This window comes from Penicillium odoratum (assembly GCF_028828045.1).
Source record: "Penicillium odoratum strain IBT 22623 chromosome Unknown utg000006l_segment0_segment0, whole genome shotgun sequence".
Classification (NCBI taxonomy): domain Eukaryota; kingdom Fungi; phylum Ascomycota; class Eurotiomycetes; order Eurotiales; family Aspergillaceae; genus Penicillium; species Penicillium odoratum.
Genome location: NW_026643148.1, coordinates 4,407,981 through 4,432,156, shown reverse-complemented (window position 1 = coordinate 4,432,156; position 24,176 = coordinate 4,407,981). Strand labels below are relative to the sequence as shown.

General features: G+C 50.1%; 7 protein-coding genes across 7 annotated transcripts; 3 read left to right on the top strand and 4 right to left on the bottom strand.

Moving 5' to 3' along the window:
* Positions 1–637: 637 nt before the first annotated feature.
* On the bottom strand, positions 638–3,978 carry N7520_010045 (Sfi1 family protein; the record flags this gene model as incomplete). Its single annotated transcript, XM_057143979.1, has 2 exons — positions 638–3,849; positions 3,915–3,978. The coding sequence occupies 2 exons, from the start codon at positions 3,976–3,978 to the stop codon at positions 638–640; spliced, it is 3,276 nt and encodes a 1,091-aa protein (XP_056993267.1).
* A 348-nt stretch (positions 3,979–4,326) lies between these two features.
* Positions 4,327–4,614, top strand: N7520_010044 (uncharacterized protein; the record flags this gene model as incomplete). The annotated part of the gene is made up of 3 exons (XM_057143978.1): positions 4,327–4,389; positions 4,440–4,535; positions 4,594–4,614. The coding sequence occupies 3 exons, from the start codon at positions 4,327–4,329 to the stop codon at positions 4,612–4,614; spliced, it is 180 nt and encodes a 59-aa protein (XP_056993266.1).
* A 292-nt stretch (positions 4,615–4,906) lies between these two features.
* On the bottom strand, positions 4,907–6,275 carry N7520_010043 (uncharacterized protein; the record flags this gene model as incomplete). Its single annotated transcript, XM_057143977.1, has 3 exons — positions 4,907–4,995; positions 5,049–5,581; positions 5,632–6,275. 3 exons carry the CDS (start codon positions 6,273–6,275, stop codon positions 4,907–4,909), a joined length of 1,266 nt encoding a protein of 421 aa, XP_056993265.1.
* A 690-nt stretch (positions 6,276–6,965) lies between these two features.
* On the bottom strand, positions 6,966–10,329 carry N7520_010042 (isoleucine--tRNA ligase ILS1; the record flags this gene model as incomplete). The annotated part of the gene is made up of 3 exons (XM_057143976.1): positions 6,966–8,507; positions 8,558–9,820; positions 9,901–10,329. The coding sequence occupies 3 exons, from the start codon at positions 10,327–10,329 to the stop codon at positions 6,966–6,968; spliced, it is 3,234 nt and encodes a 1,077-aa protein (XP_056993264.1).
* A 281-nt stretch (positions 10,330–10,610) lies between these two features.
* On the bottom strand, positions 10,611–14,133 carry N7520_010041 (uncharacterized protein; the record flags this gene model as incomplete). Its single annotated transcript, XM_057143975.1, has 5 exons — positions 10,611–10,676; positions 10,735–13,430; positions 13,506–13,701; positions 13,751–13,801; positions 13,858–14,133. The coding sequence occupies 5 exons, from the start codon at positions 14,131–14,133 to the stop codon at positions 10,611–10,613; spliced, it is 3,285 nt and encodes a 1,094-aa protein (XP_056993263.1).
* Positions 14,134–14,775: 642 nt separating this feature from the next.
* Positions 14,776–18,104, top strand: rat1 (5'-3' exoribonculease Dhp1; the record flags this gene model as incomplete). The annotated part of the gene is made up of 5 exons (XM_057143974.1): positions 14,776–15,082; positions 15,168–15,448; positions 15,500–15,625; positions 15,679–17,441; positions 17,495–18,104. The coding sequence occupies 5 exons, from the start codon at positions 14,776–14,778 to the stop codon at positions 18,102–18,104; spliced, it is 3,087 nt and encodes a 1,028-aa protein (XP_056993262.1).
* Positions 18,105–18,843: 739 nt separating this feature from the next.
* N7520_010039 (pentafunctional protein ARO1) lies at positions 18,844–23,687 on the top strand (the record flags this gene model as incomplete). Its single annotated transcript, XM_057143973.1, has 3 exons — positions 18,844–23,499; positions 23,555–23,599; positions 23,655–23,687. The coding sequence occupies 3 exons, from the start codon at positions 18,844–18,846 to the stop codon at positions 23,685–23,687; spliced, it is 4,734 nt and encodes a 1,577-aa protein (XP_056993261.1).
* Between the last annotated feature and the right edge of the window lie 489 nt (positions 23,688–24,176).

Genomic DNA, 24,176 nt, shown 5'->3' with positions numbered 1-24,176 from the left:
TATTCTTGGGATAACGATGCTGAAACACGCGAATGATATAGAGCGAATAACCAATTCCAGCTGTGGATTCTGGGTTGGAGTGTTCTTGGATGCGCAGGAGATCAAAGCGGGAGGTTGATTACGCTTTCCGCTCCACTCAGTGCGACCACTGATCGCCTTTGCATGTACATATTTCAACTACAGCTCCTTGCTTGTCGAATATAGGTATTTGAGGAAAGTTCCATTAATAGTGAGGTTCCATAGTTAACACAGCTTCTTATAGCTATAAAAGCTATAGTAAGCAATCCTAATAAGGATTCTACATTGTTTCTGATCTACGAAAGTATCTTGTTTTCAACGGTAATGTACATTACTGCATTTCATGAACCCTCGAAAGCCCACACCGCTGGTTGGAAGATCCATATGCCGGTCATCACATTCAATCATGTCCAGAAAATACATCATAGTATACCCAAAGTCTCAAAGAGAGTCAAAAATCCACCAACCCCTTATATGCTGCGCCGGCTGATATGCATGCTGAGACAAATCAAAAAAGCATCAAAAAGACATGAAGAGAAAGTATAGTCGTCACGGATGTACAGAGACCTCTAGGGTCATTGCAGTTACAGAAAGGGGGTCATATATGGGAGGAAAAGGCTCAGGGTCGTCGATTCGCAGATTTCCGACCGTCAGTTGGAGACTCAGGAAGATCGTCATCCACGAACCGAACACTTGTTGCGATGGAATTTCCACGGCCAGTACGGGGTCGTAAAGAGGAAGCGGATCGAGCAGCAGAGGAATCTGCACGGAGCAGTCGGCTGGCAAAGGGAGTATGTAAAGGTGTTGCGGGAGTGGTGGACATCTGAGCCAAGGCCCTCGCCCGGGCAGCTCGCTTGGATGGTGATGTCAGGTAGCTTGGAGTGGCCAGCGGGCTTGCGGAGACATGCTCCTGTGAATTTGTCGTCATGTCGGCGAGTTTGAAAGGGGTCTCAGCTGGATTCCGATACCACGGGTCAAACAAGGCTCCAGTACCATTAACGTCGGAGGCATTGGAGAACCGAGCAGGTGTCAGAGTTGGGCCCAAGGATGGGCCGGGTGAATCTCGGGCTTCGAATTTCAGCCGGGCATTCTCCAACCAGTGGCGGAAAAAGTTTCTCGAATGTTTGCGCAACGTTCGTTCCCGCATTGCTTCGGAGGTCTCGGCCGTGTTTCTCATCTGAAAAATGCGCAAACTGAGTTTGCGAAGTGCCCCTCCAGCTTGGTTGAGGATGTGGGTGCGGCGGAAGCTATCTGCTTCATCTTCCATCTCGCGGCGGATGACAAAGGTCTCTGACATTTGGATGAGTTGATGAAAAGCGACTTGATGTAAATAATGATAATCGGCATCTTGGTAATCTTGCACTCTTTTGAGCGCTTGGCCATGCCATCGAGAGAAGCACTCGAATGAATCTTCAAGCACTTTACCATGATCGACATCTTCAGCTTGCTGCTGCAAGTCCATGATGGCATGGGTTTTAGACCTCCAGGTGGCGAGTGCGTTAGAAGCCAAATTCATCTTGATTTTTCGTCGCACCTTAGCATAGGCATCTTTCCGCCGCCGCTTGGTGGAGTCCAGTGTAGCTTGACGCCAATCTTTCAAGGATCGCTTCATCAGAAAGTAGAAGCGTGCATCGTTGGCCCAAGCCTCCATTTTCTGATTGTGCTCATGCTTTGCTTTCCAGGCCATGAGAGACTCCTGTGCCAGCCGAGGAGCATAAAACTCAAAGGCAGTGTATTCACGTTCCCGTTGAATGACTAATCGTTCTCGCCAGAGCGCTAATTTGGAGCGTGCCAAATCTTCTGTTCGATGCTCCTCGTGAGCTTCCGCATTAAACAACAATCGCGTATAAGTATCGCGCGTGTTTGTGACAAATCGAGTAAACACCTCCCGTTTAATGCGCTGTTCGTGAATTCTGCGCATTAGCTGAAATCTTTCCATGAGAATCCACTTGTACATGATTTCCATTTTCAACCGCTCATCAATTCGCGCACGAAGAGCGAGGCAGCGTAGTGTATCATTCCAGGAAGTCCATGCATTGCGCTGGATTCTCTGTCGATCCATCTCTTGTGCCCGGTCCATCATTCGGGCCTTGGAAATCCATTTTGAGAAAGTGTTTTGAAGCACTCTGCTATTCACCATATCTGTAACTCGAGAGGCCGCAGGAGCTAACCGAGATTGAACTTTCCATTCCTCAAAGGCTTTATTCAAGGCTAGATGACGCTGGGTATTTTCAGCTTGCTGTTGCGCAGATCCGATTCTCTCTGTCTTCTGTGACCATACTTGAAGCGCAGAGCCCAGGGCCGATCGTCTGTTATGCAAGGCTATTTCGTGATCACGTTCTCGATTGGTGCGAAAGTTCTGTAACCAATAAAGTAACGAACGCCTCTTAAGCCGGTAATCATACCATTCAGGTGCTCGACGTTCGCAAAAGCCCCAGAACCATTGCCAATACGAGGCATGTTGTAAGTTTTTTTGGTGAACCGTGACTGCTCGACCTTCCGCCTGCTTAATAGCCGCAAGTTTCTTGCGCCACTGATTGAAAGGTTTCTGTAAGGCAAATCTTTGGGCTTTCAACTCGTTCACGGCAGTGATCTCACGCCAGGCATTGAAGTACTTTATACTCAAGACATGTCGCCGGGCCGCAGATGTCCGAGCAACCTCTTCAGATGTAAATTGGGCCCAATGGGTAAAGGCTTTGGTCATCAGATACAGATCCCGAGCGCGGTTCGCTCGTTCATCTAGGTGTTTGAAAAAGCGCTCCGTTCTAACAGCATGTCGTTTTTCTTTGATGATTGCTTGCCATGGCTCGAATGCTTGTCGAAGTAAAGTACTCCGGTCACGATTCACAGCTATGGCTTCCCTCTTCTCGCGAGTCTGTCGTGTTTGAAGGGCGCGTTTAAACCACTGGGTCAATATCTTGCGGCACATTGCCCGCTGCCGATACATATTGAAGGTAGTTGCATCCCGCAGTAGATCTGAAAGCTGGGGTCGGTAATGGTTTTCCAGTGGTGGCTCTTCTTTCTCAAGCTCTGGGGGTTGTGACACGCTGGATTGAGATTCTTGGGAATCCAGGCTATCTGTAGAGATAACAGAAGGCGTATGCCTGGATTGTGAAGAAGCCACCATTCTCTGAGAACGATCACGGTCCACAGCTGCCCGCGCCACCACTCCGTTCGTCACATGCGTCACCTCTTTATCCGCTTGCTTATTCTGGACGCTGTCAAATCTGTTTATCAATCGGCGGCCAACGTCCAAGAATTGCGCGATCAATTGTGTACGGTCTGGCGATCTAGGTGTGCGGTTGGAGGACGGCTTTGGCTTCGGTGACAGTTTATGTTTCGCAAAGTCGGGTTTTCCAGTTTGTAGTCGTGACATAGAAGATCGCGAGCTCGGTCGTTCAATAAGGCTCCTATGGGTGGCATCTTCGCCAATATCAAGTGTGGTGTTGAATGACGCACGTCTCCTCGGTGTGACCGGGGTTCCATTCGTAACTGGGTGGTGTTGGTGGTCCATTTGGCTACGAGAAACCTCGTCCGAGTATTGTCCATAATCCACCGTATCATTGAAACCTGTCGACCCCTCATCGCCCAGTTCAATTACAATTCCCATATGTTGAAGCGTGTTCTCGAATTTCTCGAAAAGTGTCGGTCCTTGGACGTCCTTGCTTCCCATACTGAATAAGAAGCGCATGCACGCAAGGCCAGGATCAGGGTCGACGCCATGCTCAGCTTTTACCTCGTCGTAAGCAATAAAAAGCGCTCGAAATGGGAGTCGCTCGGCGTCAGGTTTCCCTTCAGCGCGAGTAACAACTTGGTAGAGGAAACCAACATCTAGCGGTTGAAATACAGATCAGCTCCAAGATTCTATAGCACAATATTAGAGAGTCGAATCCTACCGTCATCAGAGAGAGATGATTTCTCTTCGTTGAAGGCGCGCCGCTGGGAGGATATCGGAGGCATCGAAATTTCGCGACTTAAGGCGCGCTTGTCGCATCTGGGTCATAGAGCCGACGGACCAAATAAATCATCGCGAAAGCGGGACAAGCCCGGTCGGAAATAACAGGCACAGATACACTGCGATTCAGAAGAAAAAGCAGCAAAAGACGAGGTCAAACCAGCTTCATGGGCTAGAGCTCGGGTTGTTTTGGTGGTCGCGACAGAAACAGCTCCACCATCACGTGGAGGTATGTTTACGTAATAGACATTTATGCCTCAGGCTAAGAATGCATCCAATCTCAACTTCGAGGTTTCCCAGATCTTTTTGTATTCGGATCAGACAGCTCATCGCATTATCCACATTTCCTCAAAATGCCCGCAAAGGCTCGTCCAGTCGAGAAGATTGCCAAGGCTGCTGCCCAGTGCTCCGTAGAGGTAAGTTTTGGCCCAAACTCAGATGTCATCCAAGCTAATTCTTGCCCCAGGCTGCGGCTTATGGCAAATGCGTGGTTTCGGACTACAGCTCCGTTCACAAGGATATGTGTGCAAAGGAGTTTATGAGATTGAAGGATTGTGTACTCGTAAGAATGATTAAACTAGTCTACTTGAGTGCTCTACATGATTAACAACCTCAAACAGGCTGCCTCGAAAAAGGGTTGAGCGGAAGCTCGGGTTTTACCCAAATGGAAATCCTACTGTTCAATTAGGTTATGGGGTTTCGCTTATTTCTGGCGCAATTTAGCGAGTCTTTGTTTAACTATTTTGGGTATTTTTTTTTGGCTGGATGGATCTACCGGTTTTCCAATCGGTCAACTAGTGTCTGTACATTGTATACTTGGCTTACCTGCCAATTTGTAACAATATTCCAATGTTAAGTATACTGACTATTACTGGTCTCCGACTACAAAAAGGTATCCTCCTTGCATCTATTGCCGAGCCATTGCTCGAAATATCAAGACAGTAAATCCCATGTAGCCAAAGCATGAACCTTAGTAACGTGAAGAAACTCATCCACTGAAGCGGATTCGTTTACCGCGGCCACTGTGGCAGTATCAGTATCAACACATGGAATGGGATGGAAACAATTCACTCACTGCTGTATGGACTACAGCCATAAACATAAGCGGGTATGCCAGCATAACGATAATGCTTGGCATCCGTAGCACCCATAGATGGAATAAGCCTTGGATGGAATCCGCCCACGGCATTGGCATTCTCTTGAAGATGCTTAATAATAGGGTGATCAATGCGCGAGAAGCTACTCGGGTTGCTAGCAGCTTCTTGTCGCCTGAACTCTATTGTAGCATCGGGATAACGAGGCACCATAGATTCGATCACACCCATCACTTCATCCGCCACCAGCCCAACTGGCAAGCGAATATCCAGCTCGAAAATACAGCTCTCAGGTATCATATTGACTTTGACACCGCCTGCAATGGTTCCAATGTTTACAGTCGGTAGAGCAATAATCGTAGATGTACCTGGGCCCATTGCCTTGTCCACGGCTTTCAATGTATCGGGATCCTTTAGATGTTTCCCAATCTCAGGTGGTGGGTTCGGAGTTATAGATTCAACAGCGTTCACGACATCGTTGAGGAAGGCAGTAGCAGTTCGTATGGCACCCTTGCTATAAGGTTGGTTAACTTTTTGATCTTATCATGCCTTTTAGCATCTTACCTCAGGTTCAAATATGGTCCAAGTGCTCCTCTAGTGGCGATAGATCCAGAAAGTCGCAAAGTTCCCTTTTCTGAAAACCGGATTGTCTGACCAGTCGGTTCTGCACCCAGCATGACGTCTCCACCCCATCGCTCTCGGTCCTGCTTGATGAGGAAGCCTGTTCCCCAGCGACCGCCCGTCTCTTCATCAGACACAGCACAAAGAGCAACACTTCCACGGAGAAACTCTCTTCGAGCGTAGAGATGAGCATAAGCAATCACCAGTGAGGCTGTGCCAGACTTCATATCAACAACTCCTCTGCCGTGAATACGACCATCCTCAACATCACCAGACCAAGGATCACGCTTCCAGCCACTTGCATCGGCTGTCACCGGAAAGACATCAATATGGCCATTTAAAACAACGCGTGGGCCCGACCCTTTTCCACCTTGGAACTCGCTGACAACATTAGGTAGTCCTTGCTGTGGCTCGCTGATTGTATATGGGATACCTAAATCGGACAAATACCGAGTGAGGACGTTGGCAGCCGCTGTGGTATTTCCTGGTGGATTGGGAGATGCAGCTTGGACAAATGCCTGCAGTAGTCGAACCTGACCATCATGATCGGCTTTCAAGGCTTCTAGAAGGGTTGACTTATCACTCATGGCTTGTTTGATATTTCAAATTAGTGGAGGCTTGTACTGCCACAGGATGTAGTCTTCGGGAAACTTCACTTGACTCATTTCCTCTACTATCGCACTGACAGCATCTTATCCAGATGTCGGGGAACCAAAGCGGAATAGTGCGAAAGCTGTCCGCGTACTGCATGTAGATCTTGAAGGGTACAGGCCAATCACAGGTACGTTATCAAGGCTGGCCAGTGAAGATAACTTCAGAAGGGAATTGCCAAATTTATGGCTTTGAATCAAGTTCCTGAATTAGTCAGGTTTCTATAACCTATTCAGATAACGTACGGCATATCTGCTGAGGCATCTTCTCTAGTTTCTAACATTTAAGTCCTGTAGTGGGGAGGTTTAGTCCCTGTTACCGAACACCATACTTTTACGGGTCATTTTCTGTCCGGTAAGGAAACGAGAAATATATGATAAGAATCGTAGAGTGCATCTCCCGCATTATTAGACCCTAATATACCGAATCGGCAGTCTCCAGAGCCTGGTACCGCTTGATATTACAATAGTCACTCGGATCCAAATCTACATAATGGACTATAGAGTACAGCAAAGTGGACGAAGCGTGCGAGAAATAAGTATGTCATTTATGAATGCATATCGTGGGAATTGTGTAAGCTATCTATAGCTTTTTCTACTTTTTGAGTATGGGGCTCAAGCGAAAATTTACAGCTTGACCAAACGCAATAGGAAAGTTGCGTTTTGCACCTCCTGCTCTTCCTGCGAAATGGTTCCCTCCTCATCAGAGACGGGCGCCTTGCCATCAACCAGCGCACGCTCATCCAGAGGGCGACGAACGGCCTTCTCAATGGCTTGCGATTGGGACTTGAAGGCTTCGCTGAGACCAATGTTCTCCGGGTCTGAGAGCACAGTGTATTCCATCTTCACATCATCAGTGGGGACAAGGCCAGCCTTTTTGCGTAGACGCTGGAGACGGTTGATGATCTCACGACCAATACCCTGGTGCGCAAGCTCGGGGTAAAGGTTTGCGTCGAGGATAGTCATGACATCCGCGTCGGTGTTGGTCTCCATGCCAGATGAACCAGAGTCCTCCTTGATGCCGCGCTTGACAACAAGATCGCCCTCAACCAACTCAATACCGTCGACCAAGATCTTCTTTTCGGTGACGTACTTCTTGACGTCCTCACTGGAGAGCGAGGGCAGGGCCTTCTTGACCTTCTGCACATCCTTCTTCAGCTTCTTGCCCAGAGTGGGCCAGTCGGCGTTGACGCTGTATTGGACGTTGTACTTGTCTTCATCAGCCGAGAGAACAAGCTCAAGAACATTCAGCTCCTCCAGGATGTAACCCTCCAGGGACTTCACATCATCCAGGTACTCTTGATCCTGGTGGATCACAACAAGCGACTTCAGTGGGGTCTTCAGACCGATGGACCGGCGCTCACGGGAGATACGGCCCAGGTCGATCACCTTCTGCATTCGCGAAACTCTGCGCTCCACAACCTCATCGAATAGCTCCAGGCGAACTTCAGGGAAAGGAAGGAAGTGAACGCTGCGGCTGTCTTCAGCGCGGAGAGACTCGGGAATGTGAGGAAGAAGACGCTGGTAGATGCTGTCGGTAATGAAGGGAGTGAAGGGAGCCAGACCTCGGACGAGAGTGTAAAGAACCTCGAAGAGAGTGTTCAGAGCATGCAAAGTATCATCGACTCCATTCTCACCCTTCAAGCGCTTACGGTTGAAGCGAATGTACCAGTTAGTGGTGTTCTCGATCAGTCCCAGCAAGCGAGGAACGACAGTGTACAAACGGTAACCGGCCATCTCCTCGTTGACGAACTTGAGAAGACTCTGGCAACTTGCCAGAATCCAACGGTCCATGACGTTAGTGTTTGTGGACTCTGCCTTAGGGTCGAAGACGTATTCAATATCGGAGGCCTTCTTCAAAAGAGCCACCTGGCCCTCGAAGAACTTATAGCTGTTCCACAGAGGAAGAAGAACCTTGCCAACAATCTCCTTAACGCCCGATTCCTTGAACCGAAGTGGCTCAGCACGAACCACAGGCGAGTTGATGAGGTAAAGACGCAGGGCATCCGATCCATAACGGTCAATGACCAAAGTGGGGTCGGGGTAGTTCTTCAGTCTCTTTGACATCTTTTTGCCATCTTCAGCGAGAACAATTCCGTTGACAACGCAGTTCTTGAATGGAATCTTTCCTGTCAGGTGTGTACCAATGACGCACATAACATAGAACCACTAAAATCAAGTCAGTATACAAATAACGGAATAGGAGGAGGCTTGCTTACTCCTCGAGTCTGGTCCAGTCCCTCGGCAATGAAGTCACCAGGGAAGCTCTTCTCGAACTGGTCTTTGTTCTCGAAGGGGTAGTGTTGAGAGGCATATGGCATGCTGCCCGACTCGAACCAACAGTCAAAGACCTCCTCAACACGACGGAGAACACCCTTGCCCTGTTTGCTGGGAATGGTGATGTGGTCGACCTTGTCACGGTGGAGATCAGTAAGTTCACCCTCGTAGCCGCTAAGTCTCTTGAGCTCCTCGACACTTCCCACGGCGATAATCTCCTTGTAGTCATCGCTAACCCACAGGGGAAGAGGAGTTCCCCAGAAGCGGTTCCGGGAAATATTCCAGTCGCGAGCATTCTGAATCCAGCTAGTGAATCTCTTTTCCTTGACAACGGCAGGAACCCAGTGAGACTTTTCAATCTCGGCAAGCATCTGAGGAATAATGGGTGTGACCTTGACGAACCAAGCAGGCACAGCACGGTAGATCAGAGGGGTATCAGATCTCCAGCAGAAAGGATAACTGTGAGTAATCTGGCTGTCAACAAGGATACGTCCAGTTCCCTTGAGATGCTTGATAATTCCCTTATCAGCAGCCTTGACGTGCTGTCCAGCGAAGTCACGGACCTCCGCAGTGAAGCAACCGTTCGGGTCGACCGGGTTAGGAGGACCACGAGTAGTATCGATAACACCGTGGTCCATCGCAACTTTGTAATCGTCCTCACCGAACGCAGGGGCTTGGTGAACAATACCAACACCATCCTCGGCGGTGACATATCCGTCGTTCAGGACACGGAAACCGTGGTCCTTGAACTCATCATAGAAATAGTCGAAGAGGGGCTCGTACTTCCATCCAAGCATGTCGGATCCCTTGATGCGATCGACAATCTTGAACTTGGCCTTCTTTGGGTCCTTGTAGATAGTGCGCAGCAAAGACTCGAGAAGGATGTAGTTCTTCTTGGTGGCTTCATCGTAGATCTTGACGTACTCGAAGTTGGGGTTGGCGCACAGACCAGTGTGGGAGGGAAGAGTCCACGGGGTAGTTGTCCATGCCAGCAGACAGGTTTCCGGGTCGTCCAAGAGAGGGAAAGTTACAACGACTGCGGGATCTTGCACATCCTTGTAGTTCTGCTGGGCCTCGAAGTTGCTGAGCGGGGTGTTGAGAGCAGTTGAGTATGGCATAACACGGTAGCCACGATAAACCATGCCCTTGTCGAACAGCTCCTTCAAAACCCACCAGACTGACTCCATAAAGGGTGTGTTCATAGTCTAATTGGCAAAACTATTGTCAGAAGAGTACAAAAACATTTGATGCGCCAATACATGTTCGGGTCGTGACAAGAGCATACCTTATAGTCGTTATCGAAGTCAATCCAGCGACCCAGACGCTCAATAGTCTGGCGCCATTCTCCAGCATATCGCATGACAATGGCCCGGCACTCCTCGTTGTATTTTTCAATGCCGAATTTCTCGACAGCCTGAAGACCAGACATGCCAAGTTTCTTGTCGATCTCGTATTCAATGGGTAAACCATGGGTGTCCCAACCAAAGCGACGCTCAACATAGTGACCCTTCATCGACCAGTATCTGGGGATAATGTCCTTGATGGTGGATGCCAGCAGATGGCCATAGTGCGGAAGGCCGGTTGCGAATGGCGGGCCGTCGTAGAAAGTGTAAGGTTCACGGCCTCGGGAGAGCTCAACCTGGCGGTTGAAGGCATCAATCTCCCTCCACCGCTTGAGGACAAGCTCCTCCTCGGCGGGAAAATCGATCGACATTGCGTTGGTTGATTATAATTTCCAACTGGGGACGAGGGGCAGATAAAGAAAAGAGTGAGTCACCCCACTAAAGGCTCACTTTTTGCCGGTAATCCCTCTCACCGCCTTTAATGAACTATGTGCGTCAATTTGTCTAGAGAACAAAAGAGTGCATGCACTTGGATAAGAAACGTAAAGAATTTGACGCATTGTAACAATCATAAATCTTTGATTGGTACACTGAGATATAACAAAAGTGTATCACGAGAGCTGCAGTATTTACAGGCAGGATTATAAACTCCTTACTCCTCTTCATCATCATCTTCTTCATCCTCTGAGATTTCCTGGCCAAGGTCTTTGAGTCGTTGCTGAAATCGAATATTAGTAAGGAAGCAGAATGCGATGATATTGAGAAATCCCACATACCTTGTCCTCATTTCTCTTGGCCTCCAAGTCCCCAAAGACGATAAGTAAGTCATCCAATTCCGACTGAGTGGCCTGGCAAGCCTCCTCTTTCTCTTTGACCTCTGACTGGGCTTTTTCAAGCTGAGCCTGGGCCTCTTTCAGTGCCTGGGCGACACTTTGAGCTTGTGATTCAGCCTCCTTAGCCATTTTTTCGGCTTCATTGGCTCGTTTCTCTAGCGCAGAGAGTCGGGATGATACAGCTTCGTTGGCTGATTCGGCATCCTTAGTGAACTTCTCTTGGGCTTTTTCAAGATCCGACCGGAGGGTCTCGATGGTATTCTTGAGATCGGCACTCTCACTCTCATACTGGACTTGGGCAGAGGCCAAGTTCGACTCCAGAGTTCCAATCTGGTCTTTGAAGGCTGAGACTTCTGTCTCATGTTGGCTATTGTTGGAAGAGAGAAGAGATTCCAGACTTTCCAGCTTCTTTTGTAGATCTGCGACCTGGCTGACATGGCCTTCTTTGGACTGACTGAGAGTCGACTCCAACTCCTGGATGGTCTTCTGCAGCCCAGCAATTTCCTCGGCATGCTGCTCCTTGGACTGGCCAACACTAGTCTCCGAGTCCTGGATTGTCTTCTGAAGACTAGCAAGCTCTTTGGCATGGACCTCGTTAGATTGCCCAAGAGTTGAGTTTAGTTCCTGGATTGTCTTTTGCAAGCGAGCAATCTCGCCAGCATGACCTTCTGTGGACTGACTGATGGACTGCTGTAGATCCTGGATAGTCTTTTTCAAGCTAGTAACCTCGGCAGTGTGCTGTTCCCGAGCCTTAGAAAGCTCGGACTCCAATCCACGAATGGTCTTTTGAAATCTTGCAGTCTCCTGTTCGTGGTGCTCTCGTACCTTGGCACTTTTCCTTTCATACTCAGCCGAGGCCTGCTTCAATTGATTGTCAATAGCATGAAGTTGCTCCCCATGTTGTTTCAGTAAGGCATTCTTTGCCTGCTTATGCTGCTCTTCCAGCTTTGCCAGATCCTGGTCACGGCTGTATTGAAGATGCTGCTGGTTCTGCTGAGCTTTGGAAATCTCCCAAGAGGTTGATTCCTTCGTCTTCCGGTGGTCAGACAACTCCTGGTCAAGCTTGCGTTGAATATCGACAAGATCCGTTTCCAATTTTTGGATTGATTGACTCCGATCCTCCAGTTCCGCGCGAAGAGAGTCCACGAGCTCCCGCGAGACACCTTTTTCAACACCATTAGCAACAATTGATATCTCAAAGCCCGGCTCACGATCAATGGACCGGATGAGCCGACTGAAGTTATCCTTGAGAAATTCAACAAAAGACCGATCAAAGAAAACCTCAGGTAGTCCACCTTCAAGTTGGCCAGCAGCTGTTTGGGGAAGAACCTCAAAGTCGCGAACCAGTGGGCATTCCCTTAGCTTAGTAATCTTGTCAATATACTGCTCTCGACCAAGTTGCTCAATAAGTAGCTTGTGCAAAGTGACTCGGGGGATGGGCGAATCCTTGGTAGAGAACTCGTAAATAATACCCAACAGAGCTGTACAAAGACCGGGAATTAACTTGCTAGGCGTTCTCGGATGCTTGATTTCCTGCAGCAGTGTTTGAATGCTGCTACCTTCTCCAAGGAGATCGTTCACAACATCAAGGTCCTCGTAGAGCCAACCACAAAGCAGCATGAGATAGCCGACCGTGATTCTTTCATCGTCACCACGATGTAACCCAGTTATCAAGTTACCAACTACCGACTGAACGCTAGTGACGACTTCTTCGCCACTTTCCGCATCACCTTCGGTGACTTGCATCGCTGTCGCTTTTGCGTCGGGGTCATCCAAAATCAGATGAAACATAAGAACACTTGCCATCCAGACTTGATATGGATCAGCATTGCCTCGGGATTCAGGTGCTGTCAGCAATACGGATAAAATATTGGGGATCCGGTCCTGCCCACTAGTATGCCCTTCAATTGCACGCCGAAGAACATGCATACGAATTCCAGGATGATGGGCAAAAAAGGCTTGCATGCACTCGCAGGCTGCGAGACGCGCATCCAACATATTGTTGGGAGCGGGCTCAAGGCTCAGTTTCAAGAATGCCTCGATAACATTAATTCGCTCTGGCTTCGCACCGCCATTGATACTCTTGGCTTGTGAGCCCCAGGAGACTTCAATATCTCCAAAGCGCTCTTGTAAAGGCGGATTCCCACGGATTAGGTCAGCACACGCCGCGAGAGCTTTGGACGTGACATTCACATTGAACTTCTGTCCAAAGGCTATACTGAGTACCTGCTCCGTCACACCATGTTGCCAAAATGCTGTCTGGTTGCTTGGAGTGCCCTTGCCTCCACGAATCAAGAATAGTTGAACGATGGCCAAGAGACCCCAGACATTTTTGTCGCGCTGCACCAGAGCCCATTGAGGAGGAGCCTCATCATTTTCTTGGTATTGCTGGCACTCAATGAGAAGCTTCGTCACCTTCTGTATGCAGCCAGTCTCCCGGAAGTATGATTGGTTGGATATGTTATACCTAAGTAATTGGGCGAGTAAGGACAAACAGTCCTCCACCACCTCGGTGCCATTGGTGAGATAACCTTCCGATTCGATTAAAGAGAACAGAATCTCGAATGTATTTTCGAATGCAACAAGCTTCTGCAGCTCTTCGGAAGCGGGGGTCAAAGCAATGAGGAGGAGGAGAGCCTCTATAGGAAATGATTTTCTTTAGTTTCCGTCTCCCAATCATCTCAAAAAAGAGAAAGATGAAATTGCAACCATACCGTTTCGAACAGGCTCTCTACCATCTGTCAGCACACCTACCAGGCGGGAAATACCCAATGGTGCGGTGAAGATGCATTCTTGTGTTCGTTCAGGTCTCGCGCCAGAGATGTGGGACATCAATTGAAGCGAGTATAGGCGTGAATAGAAGTCCTTGCTTTCGAGAAGATCTAGCAATGTTGTGATATTGTCTTGCCGCTGGTTCAAAGTTAGATCAGCCTTTCATACCATGGTCAGATTGTCGCACCTGAGTAAATTCGTCGGCCAGCCATAGAGCTATTTCATCCGACGCTTCAGGCTGTGGTAAAAGTCAGCAGGTAAGCCCTAGCTGCCAATGATTATCATAGTACTGACGCTGTTCTCGTCTGGGGTAAATAACATCAACAGGGTCTCTAGGACCACCTTGATGGTGTCTGGATCCTCGCTGTCATTGTGCAAGCTGCTTATCAAAGGTCGCAGACCCCCTGAAGCAACAGATGCAGGATATAATTTTGCGAAGCTTCGTAGGCCTTGTATCGCAGCCCGTCGATCTTCCAGTAAAGTTGCACTCTGTAGCCTATTGCTCAAAACGTCGATTGTGTCCGTTGCCGTTTGTTTGGCCGGAGCTTGCGACTCAAGGATTCGGAACATCGTATATGCAATTCAATATCATGGTCACCGCCGACCATAGGCGCAAGAATAGGCAGGCATCGAAGGGAGAGCAAGGTCAACAAACGGAGTTCGGGGGATTCGTGAACGACGCCGATTGCAGTAAAGCTGGCCTCGCCGACCGCCCAGCTTTAAGCTCATACCGCCTTCTGCATTCAGTAGCTTTCTACGCAATACAAAAGTCATTTGTACAATTAGACAAAAGGTTCAATTAGTAAATAAGTGGACAGAAAAGACTTTAGTGTTTGAAGATGAATATATTTCACTTCAGCATTGAAATATAATAATCATCATATTGCAGCTAACAATGGCTGCATGTACGTAGTACCTACTGCAGCTAATCCTTACGGTTATTGCATGACTAAGGTCAGCGCCGGAAATAAACTCGCCGCAGAGACTTCCAATTCCCCTCAACACCATAATCTGCACCGTGATCTTTGACGCGGTTGCATCTATTTCGCATTCATCATATCTTGGTGTTCCAAGCGACGACAATTCGAAGGTCGAATATCGGGTTTCGTGCAGCTTCGAGTACCGCGATCGCCAACCCTAGCGGCAGTCGCATTCCCGCGCCGCGCTGAATTCACGAAACATCTCAGGTAAAGCAGTCGTCGCATCACCACGATGGGTGTCCCCGCGCTGTTCCGATGGCTGTCCAACAAGTACCCAAAGATCATCTCCCCGGTGATCGAGGAGTTGCCGCAGGAGGTGAATGGTGAAGAGATTCCAGTCGACACTACGCGCCCGAACCCCAATGGAGAAGAGATGGACAACCTGTACCTGGACATGAACGGTATCGTTCATCCATGTACTCATCCCGAAGGCCGCCCGCCGCCAACGAACGAGCAGGAGATGATGTTGGAGATCTTCAAGTATACCGATCGAGTTGTCAACATGGTTCGCCCCCGAAAGCTCCTCATGATTGCTATTGGTACGTGGATATATTTATATACTACCCTACAGTTTTGATCCTGAGAATTTCTTGGGGCCAAGATGACTAACATGGGGCTTTACAGATGGTGTTGCACCGAGAGCGAAGATGAACCAGCAGCGTTCCCGTCGATTCCGATCCGCGCAAGAGGCCGCTGAGAACGATGAGAAGAAGGCGGAGCTCCAAAAGCTGCTTGCCAAACAGCGAGCCGCAAGAGGTGAGGATGCTGTCATGGAGGAAGAAGTTGTCCACAAGACCTGGGATAGCAACGTCATCACTCCCGGTACTCCCTTCATGGATATCCTTGCTGCCTCTTTGCGGTATTGGATTGCCTACAAGCTCAACACTGATCCTGCTTGGGAAAAGGTATGAAGAACATTGTTTGTTCCTATTAAGGCTTTGACTAACTTTTTTCAGATGAAAATCATCATCTCGGATGCCACGGTACCCGGAGAAGGTGAGCACAAGATTATGGAATTCATACGATCACAAAGAGCATCGCCAGAGCACGACCCCAACACCCGTCACGTTATTTATGGTCTTGTAGGTCTGATCTCCATTATTTGCAGGTTCAGAGAGCTAACGTCACATTTTAGGATGCCGATCTTATCATGCTTGGACTTGGCACTCACGAGCCCCATTTCCGAGTTCTACGTGAGGATGTTTTCTTCCAAGAGTCGAAGCCTCGGGGATGTCGATTGTGCGGTCAGCCTGGCCACAAAGCTGAAGAGTGCACTGGCCGTGCGAAGGAGAAGAGCGGAGAATTTGATGAGAAGCAAAACGCAGTTCCGCTCAAACCATTCATCTGGCTGCACGTCTCTGTTCTGAGAGAGTATCTGGCTGCTGAACTGCAGGTCCCTCAACAACCATTCCCCTTCGATCTCGAACGAGCTCTGGATGACTGGGTCTTCATGTGTTTCTTCGTCGGAAACGACTTCTTGCCCCATCTTCCCGCGTTAGATGTCCGTGAAAACGGTATTGACACCCTTATCGCCATCTGGCGTGACAACATTCCGGCTATGGGAGGTTATTTGACAGAGGATGGACAAGTCAATCTCGCCAGAGCTCAGCTCATCTTGCAAGGCGTCGCCAAACAGGAAGATGCCATCTTCCGACGCCGTAGACAGGCCGATGAGAGAAAGGCCGCGAACCAAAAGAGACGTGAGGAACAGGAGAGAGCTCGAAACAATGAACATGCCAGCAAACGGAGACGCAGTTCGCCGCAATACAACAACAACCAATCCCAAGGCGGCGATGACAATGCTCCCCCTCCTGGAGTGGAACTAATCACCCCAGGTCGTGGCCACTTGGACAAGGAGACCAGAGAGTTGACTCACAGTATGGTTGTGAACCGGGGCGCCGTGTATCGTGCCAACATGGAGAACAAGAGTGCCGCCGCTGTGCTGAAAAGCAAACTCATGAAGGGCTCTGCTGAACCTGCCGCTGAGAAAGCAGCAGAGGGCGATGCTGACACGCCTGCTGTTCTTGGAAAGAGGAAGGCCGATGAAGCCGACGAAGCCAGTGAAGCCGAGAAGCAGGAGGCTGAGTCCGGAACTCCTGGAAGAGACTCACCTCCTCCCCCACCTGTCAAACCCAAGGAGAACGAGGAACCCCAGGATACCGTTCGACTCTGGGAGCCTGGCTATGCTGATCGTTACTACGAGCAGAAATTTGGCGTTGATCCTGAGGATCATGAATTCCGCCACAAGGTCGCCCGTGCTTACGCTGAGGGTCTCGCCTGGGTACTTCTCTACTATTTCCAGGGTTGTCCTTCTTGGACTTGGTATTACCCCTACCACTATGCTCCCTTTGCTGCGGACTTTGTGGATATCGCGGATATGGTCCTCGATTTCAAGAAGGGCCAGGCATTCAAGCCATTTGAGCAGCTGATGGGAGTCCTGCCGGCATCCTCTAACCATGCACTGCCCGAAGTGTTCCACGACCTCATGAGCAACCCGGAGAGTGAAATCATCGATTTCTACCCCGAGGATTTCCCTGTGGATCTCAACGGCAAGAAATTCGCCTGGCAAGGTGTGGTCTTACTTCCTTTCATTGACGAGAAGCGTCTCTTGAAGGCTATGGAAAAGAAATATCCTCTTCTCACTGAAGATGAACGTAATCGCAATACCCACGGCCGCGAGGTACTATTGGTATCGGATCAACACCCCCTTTACCAGGAACTTGCCGCCACCTTCTACTCGAAGAAGCCTGGCCCACCCCAACACACATTGAACATGCGCGTGAGCGATGGTTTGGCTGGTATCGTTGAACGTAGCGACACATATATTCCCCATGGATCCCTGATCTCCAATTTGGAAGACTATGGCATGCCCGGCCTTGATGATGACCGCAGCCTAACGTAAGTTTTCCACGGCTTATCTATATTGTACAAACACTGACTTTAACTCCCAGGGTTAATTATACTATCCCCAAGTCCAATCACCTGCACAAGTCTATGCTGCTTCGAGGCGTGAAGTTCGCAACACCCATGCTGAACTCAGCCGATGTTCGCGCAGTCAAGGGCCGCGCTCAGCATTCCGGCCGCCAATTCGGAGGTGCTCCATTGAACGGGCGAGGGCGAGGTGGCCGTATGGATTACGGAGGAGGAGGAGGAGGCCGCCCTAACCCATTCGCGGCGCATCTTGACCCTCGTTTCATGAACATGCCACAGGGTGGCCAAGGTGGTCCAGGTGGCCCGCATGGTGGTCAACAAGGTATGGCCCCTGGGTGGGTGCCCCCTCAACAAGGTGGTGGTGATTACTCCCGTGGTCCACCCCCACCCCCACGTGGTGGTTATCAGTACCCCCCTAGAGACTACCATCAACAGGGCCAATACAACCAACAGGGCCAGTACAATCAGCAGAGTCAGTACAATCAACAAGGCCAGTATGGTGGACACCAGAACTATGGGTCTCAAGACAACCGGGGCAGAGGTGGCTACCGAGGTAGAGGACGAGGCCAAAACTCAGGCTATTCCGGAAATCGTGGAGGTGGAGGCGGTGGAGGCTATGGACGTTATTAGTGGAGAGTTGGACTCTCCACTTCCAAAGAGCATTGGGAATTGAACCAGGGCTTACGATAGAAAATTGGCGTTCGGTGTTACTTTCAAAAAATGTACAAACAAATGATATTTTCATGATTTGATTTTTATTTGATTTTTTGGGACTTCATGTGTCACCAATTGATCTAGATGTGGAGAAGATCTGCTTGATGTAGTGAAATGAGGGCATTGTACAACCATTGAGTCATTAGTCAGGGCTTCGTCGGCCAACAACACCATTACAGATAGTCTACTAATGAAGGATTCTAGATGCGAGGGGGTGAACCAATTATTACCTTCAGAATGATCAATCACATGGACGATCATGAATCTATGGAGTGAATAATCGACTTAGTACTAGTTACAGTGGGACTGAGTCATCGGGCGGTAAAGGGCCGAACTGCCGCGAAATCGGAGGGAACAAGAATTGAGTCAACGCATACTTCTGTCATCCTGGTCACATTTCTTGGAAGAAAAACTAAGCTGACACTCTGTACAGCACTCCAGGTAAGCAATTGTTCTCTTGCTTTTCTCCCATCAGCGTTGGCCTCTTATTTTCCCCGGAATTGTGCGTACCTTGCGTCGCTAGCTCCGTTCGGTGGGGGAAATCCCGCCAATTCAGTCACCGAGAAGAGGGTTTATACTAACACAATTATAGAATGAATTGAGAGTCGAATTTATTCCTCCAGACATCATCACGACGCCACCTGTGCCCTTTACAATGACAGATCCTACCAAGATCAGCATCTTGGGTCAGGAGAGCATTGTCGCTGATTTTGGTCTGTGGCGCAACTACGTCGCAGCAGACCTGATCACCGGCTTGCCCTCGACCACCTACGTTCTCATCACCGATACCAACCTCGATTCCATCTATACTCCTAGTTTCCAAAAAGCCTTCGAAGCCGCCGCCGCCTCCGTCTCCCCCGCTCCCCGCCTTCTAGTCTACAATGCCGCTCCCGGTGAAAGTTCAAAGTCCCGCCAGACCAAGGCCGACATTGAAGATTGGATGCTGAGCCAGAGCCCTCCATGTGGTCGTGATGCTGTTATCATTGCGCTTGGTGGTGGTGTCATTGGTGACCTGACTGGCTTCATCGCCGCAACCTACATGCGCGGTGTTCGCTTTGTCCAGGTCCCCACTACACTGCTTGCCATGGTGGACTCCTCCATTGGAGGCAAGACTGCGATTGATACCCCTCTTGGAAAGAATTTGATCGGTGCCATTTGGCAGCCATCAAGAATCTACATTGATCTTGAATTCTTGGAAACCCTCCCTGCTCGGGAGTTTATTAACGGCATGGCAGAGGTTATTAAGACTGCCGCGATCTCGAGCGAAGAGGAATTCACTGCGCTGGAGGACAATGCGGATATCATTCTGAATGCTGTCAAGAGCGAGTCTAAGCCTGGCCAGGGCCGTTTCGACGGTATCCGGGATATCTTGAAGGCTAGAATCTTGGCTTCTGCTCGTCACAAGGCCTTCGTTGTGTCCGCGGATGAGCGTGAGGGTGGTCTCCGAAACCTGCTGAACTGGGGTCACTCCATTGGCCACGCCATTGAGGCCATCCTGACTCCCCAGATCCTCCACGGAGAATGTGTTGCCATTGGTATGGTTAAGGAGGCTGAACTGGCCCGACACTTGGGAATTCTGAAGGGCGTTGCGGTCGCTCGTATCGTTAAGTGTATTTCAGCCTACGGTCTGCCCACTTCAATGAAGGATTCTCGTGTGCGCAAACTGACTGCGGGTAAACACTGCTCTGTTGACCAATTGGTGTTCAATATGGCACTTGACAAGAAGAACGACGGTCCCAAGAAGAAGGTTGTTCTGCTGTCTGCAATTGGACGCACTCATGAGCCTAGGGCTAGTGTCGTCTCAAATCAAGACATCCGCATTGTCTTGGCTCCCAGCGTTGAAGTTCACCCTGGTGTGCCCAAGACCCTTAACGTGACTTGCACACCTCCCGGATCCAAGTCCATCTCAAATCGCGCATTGGTGCTTGCCGCACTCGGTTCGGGCACTTGCCGTGTCAAGAACCTTCTGCACTCCGACGACACTGAGGTCATGTTGAATGCCCTAGAGCGCCTAGGAGCTGCAACCTTCTCCTGGGAGGAGGAGGGTGAGGTCCTTGTTGTGAACGGCAAGGGCGGAAACATTGTCGCCAGTCCATCGGCCCTGTACCTGGGTAACGCTGGAACTGCTTCCAGATTCCTGACCACTGTTGCTACTCTTGCTACGCCCAGCACTGTCGACGCGAGCATCTTGACCGGTAACAACCGAATGAAGCAAAGACCCATTGGCGATCTTGTCGATGCTTTGACCGTCAACGGAGCCGGTGTGGAGTACATGGAGCGCAAGGGTAGCTTGCCCCTCAAGATTGCCGCTTCTGGTGGCTTTGCTGGCGGCAACATTAACCTGGCCGCCAAGGTTTCTTCTCAGTATGTCTCTTCACTGCTCATGTGTGCCCCCTACGCCAAGGAGCCTGTGACCTTGAGGCTGGTTGGAGGCAAGCCCATCTCCCAGCCCTACATCGACATGACCACCGCCATGATGCGATCTTTCGGTATCGATGTGAAGAAGTCCACCACTGAGGAGCACACTTATCACATTCCCCAGGGTCACTACGTGAACCCTGCTGAGTACGTTGTTGAGAGCGATGCTAGCTCCGCCACCTACCCGCTAGCAATTGCAGCCATCACAGGCACCAAGTGCACTGTTCCCAACATTGGCTCCAAGTCGCTCCAGGGTGATGCTCGCTTCGCAGTTGAGGTGCTCCGGCCCATGGGTTGCGTGGTTGAGCAAAGCGACAACTCTACTACCGTCACTGGACCCAGCAGTGGCATTCTCCGTCCCCTGCCCAACGTGGATATGGAACCCATGACGGATGCTTTCCTTACTGCCTCTGTTCTTGCTGCTGTCGCTCGGGGCGAGGGCTCAAATCACACCACTCGTATCTACGGAATCGCAAACCAGCGTGTGAAGGAATGCAACCGTATCAAGGCCATGAAGGATGAATTGGCCAAGTTCGGTGTGGTCTGCCGTGAACACGACGACGGTCTCGAAATCGACGGCATTGAGCGCTCCACTCTTCGTTTGCCCTCCGGTGGTGTCTACTGCTACGATGACCACCGTGTCGCTTTCAGTTTCAGTGTTCTGTCCCTTGTTGCTCCTCATTCCACTCTCATCCTCGAGAAGGAATGTGTTGGTAAGACTTGGCCTGCATGGTGGGACGCTCTGAAGCAGATCTGGGGTGTGAACCTTGATGGAAAGGAGCTGACCGAGGAGGAACTGGCTACTTCGACCCAAGAAGAAAAGGCCAGTGCATCCATCTTCATCATCGGAATGCGTGGTGCTGGTAAGACTACCACCGGCAGCTGGGTTGGCAAGGCCTTGGATCGACCATTTATTGACCTTGACAACGAGCTTGAGGCGACAGAGGGAATGACTATTCCTGAGATGATCACACAGCGTGGTTGGCAAGGATTCCGTGATGCAGAGCTCGCTACACTCAAGCGTTGCATGCAAGACCGACCAAATGGTTATGTGTTCGCTTGCGGTGGTGGTGTGGTAGAGATGCCCGAGGCACGAAAGCTTTTGACTGAATGGCACGAGAGCAAGGGCAACGTTCTTCTGGTCATGCGCGATATCCAGCTCGTCATGGACTTCTTGAATATTGATAAGACCCGCCCCGCCTACGTGGAGGACATGATGGGCGTTTGGCTGCGTCGCAAGCCTTGGTTCCAGCAATGCAGCAACATCCAGTACTACAGCCAGCATTCAAACCAATCGGAACTTGCTTTGGCATCGGAAGACTTTGACCGCTTCATGAAGGTCATCACCGGTCAAGTGAATCAACTTGATTCCATTAAGAAGAAGGAGCACAGTTTCTTCGTCTCCTTGACACTGCCCGATCTGACTCAATGCAGTGAGATTCTGACTGAGGCTTGCATTGGTTCCGATGCTGTCGAGCTGCGGGTTGATTTGCTTAAGGACCCCAAGGCGGATGGTGACATTCCGTCCGTTGACTATGTCAATGAGCAAATGTCCTTCCTCCGTAAGCGTGTTTCTCTGCCCCTCATTTTCACCATCCGCACTAAGAGCCAAGGTGGTCGCTTCCCCGATGATGCTCATGACGCTGCCATGCAACTGTACCGGCTGGCATTCCGCTCCGGAGCTGAGTTTGTGGATCTTGAGATTGCCTTCCCTGATGAGATGCTCCGTGCTGTCACCGAGATAAAGGGCCACTCCAAGATCATCGCATCCCACCATGACCCGCTAGGAAAGCTGTCATGGGGCAACATGTCTTGGATCCCATCTTACAACCGCGCTCTGGAGTACGGTGATGTGATCAAGCTTGTGGGTGTTGCCAACAGCCTCGATGATAACACTGCTCTGCGCAAGTTCAAGAACTGGGCGGCTCAGGCACACAACACCCCGTTGATTGCCATCAACATGGGTGACAACGGTCAGCTTAGCCGCATTCTGAATGCCTTCATGACCCCTGTCTCTCACCCGAGCCTGCCCTTCAAGGCGGCGCCCGGTCAACTGTCCGCAACTGAGATTCGAAGGGGTCTCGCGTTGATGGGTGAGATCAAGGCGCAGAAGTACGCTGTCTGTGGCTCCCCCGTCGCCCAATCGCGCTCGCCCGCTCTCCACAACACTCTGTTCTCCGAGGTTGGACTCCCTCACACCTATGGTCGTATTGAGACCACCAACGTGGAAGATGTCAAGGAATTCATCCACGCTTCCGACTTTGGCGGTGCCTCCGTGACCATCCCCCTTAAGCTCGACATCATGCCTCTCCTCGATGAAATCGCCCAGGAGGCCGAGATCATCGGTGCCGTCAACACCGTCGTTCCCGTGGATATCGCCGGTAAGCGCAAGCTCGTCGGCTACAACACCGACTGGCAGGGTATGATCCAGTCCCTCCGCAACGAGGGTGTCTACGGATCATCAGGCACCGAGAGTGCCGTGGTCGTTGGCGGTGGTGGTACTGCCCGCGCTGCCATCTTCGCCCTTCACCACATGGGCTACTCCCCGATCTACGTGGTCGGTCGCACGGCCAGCAAGCTCGAGGGTATGGTTTCGACTTTCCCGACCAGCTACAACATTCGCGTCGTGGACAACCACGCACAGCTGGACACCATTCCCCGGGTCGCTGTCGGCACTATTCCCGCTGATCGTCCCATCGACCCCTCTATGCACGAAACCCTCACTCACCTGTTCGAACGTGCCAAGACCGAATCTACCAATGACAAGTCCCCTCGTGTGCTCCTCGAGATGGCCTACAAGCCTGCCGTGACAGCGCTGATGCAGCTGGCTGCCGATGCGGGCTGGAAGACCATTCCCGGACTGGAGGTCCTTGTTGGTCAAGGCGTGCACCAGGTATGTTAATATTCTACCTTCCTGATTCCCATGACAAGGCTGATTATTATTCTAGTTCGCCTACTGGACTGGTATCAAGCCCCTGCACAACGTCGCCAGAGTAAGCCAAGTACCCAAAACCCCTTGAGTTGTATGGAATGACTAACATGTTCTAGGATGCGGTCATGGGCATTAAGTCGGTCGAATAGCATACTAGTATCCATTCAATTTCGGTTTACAGCGCTGTTCTTTAGGGACAAGTCAAAAAAGACGGAACTAAAAGTTGTCTCAGCTTTTCTTGTTACTTGATGGAATATCAGTAGATAAAGAATACGTAAGATTTTTTTGACTATACCATGTCGTTCATCTTCCTTTACGGTACAATGCGAGCCCCCTATGGCTTATCTTGTGGTTCGGCGTGCGCAAGATGTCTTCATCCGTAGCCCCAAGTTTCTTCATCCTTGGAATCTAACAATCTTATCTACACTGTACTCTTTATAGTGAACTCAAAGGTGCAATTCGAAACCCCGAGAAATCTTGAAAAATGAATATTACATCGATATGATCAGAAATCTGCCTGGTAATTAAAATTTGAATCTAATCTAAATTTCATATAGAGAAAGAGAGAGAAGAAGTGAGTAAGAAATTAGGGTCTATAGTCCTAGTATTGATTGTTTCTGGTATATTCAAGTGTCTTG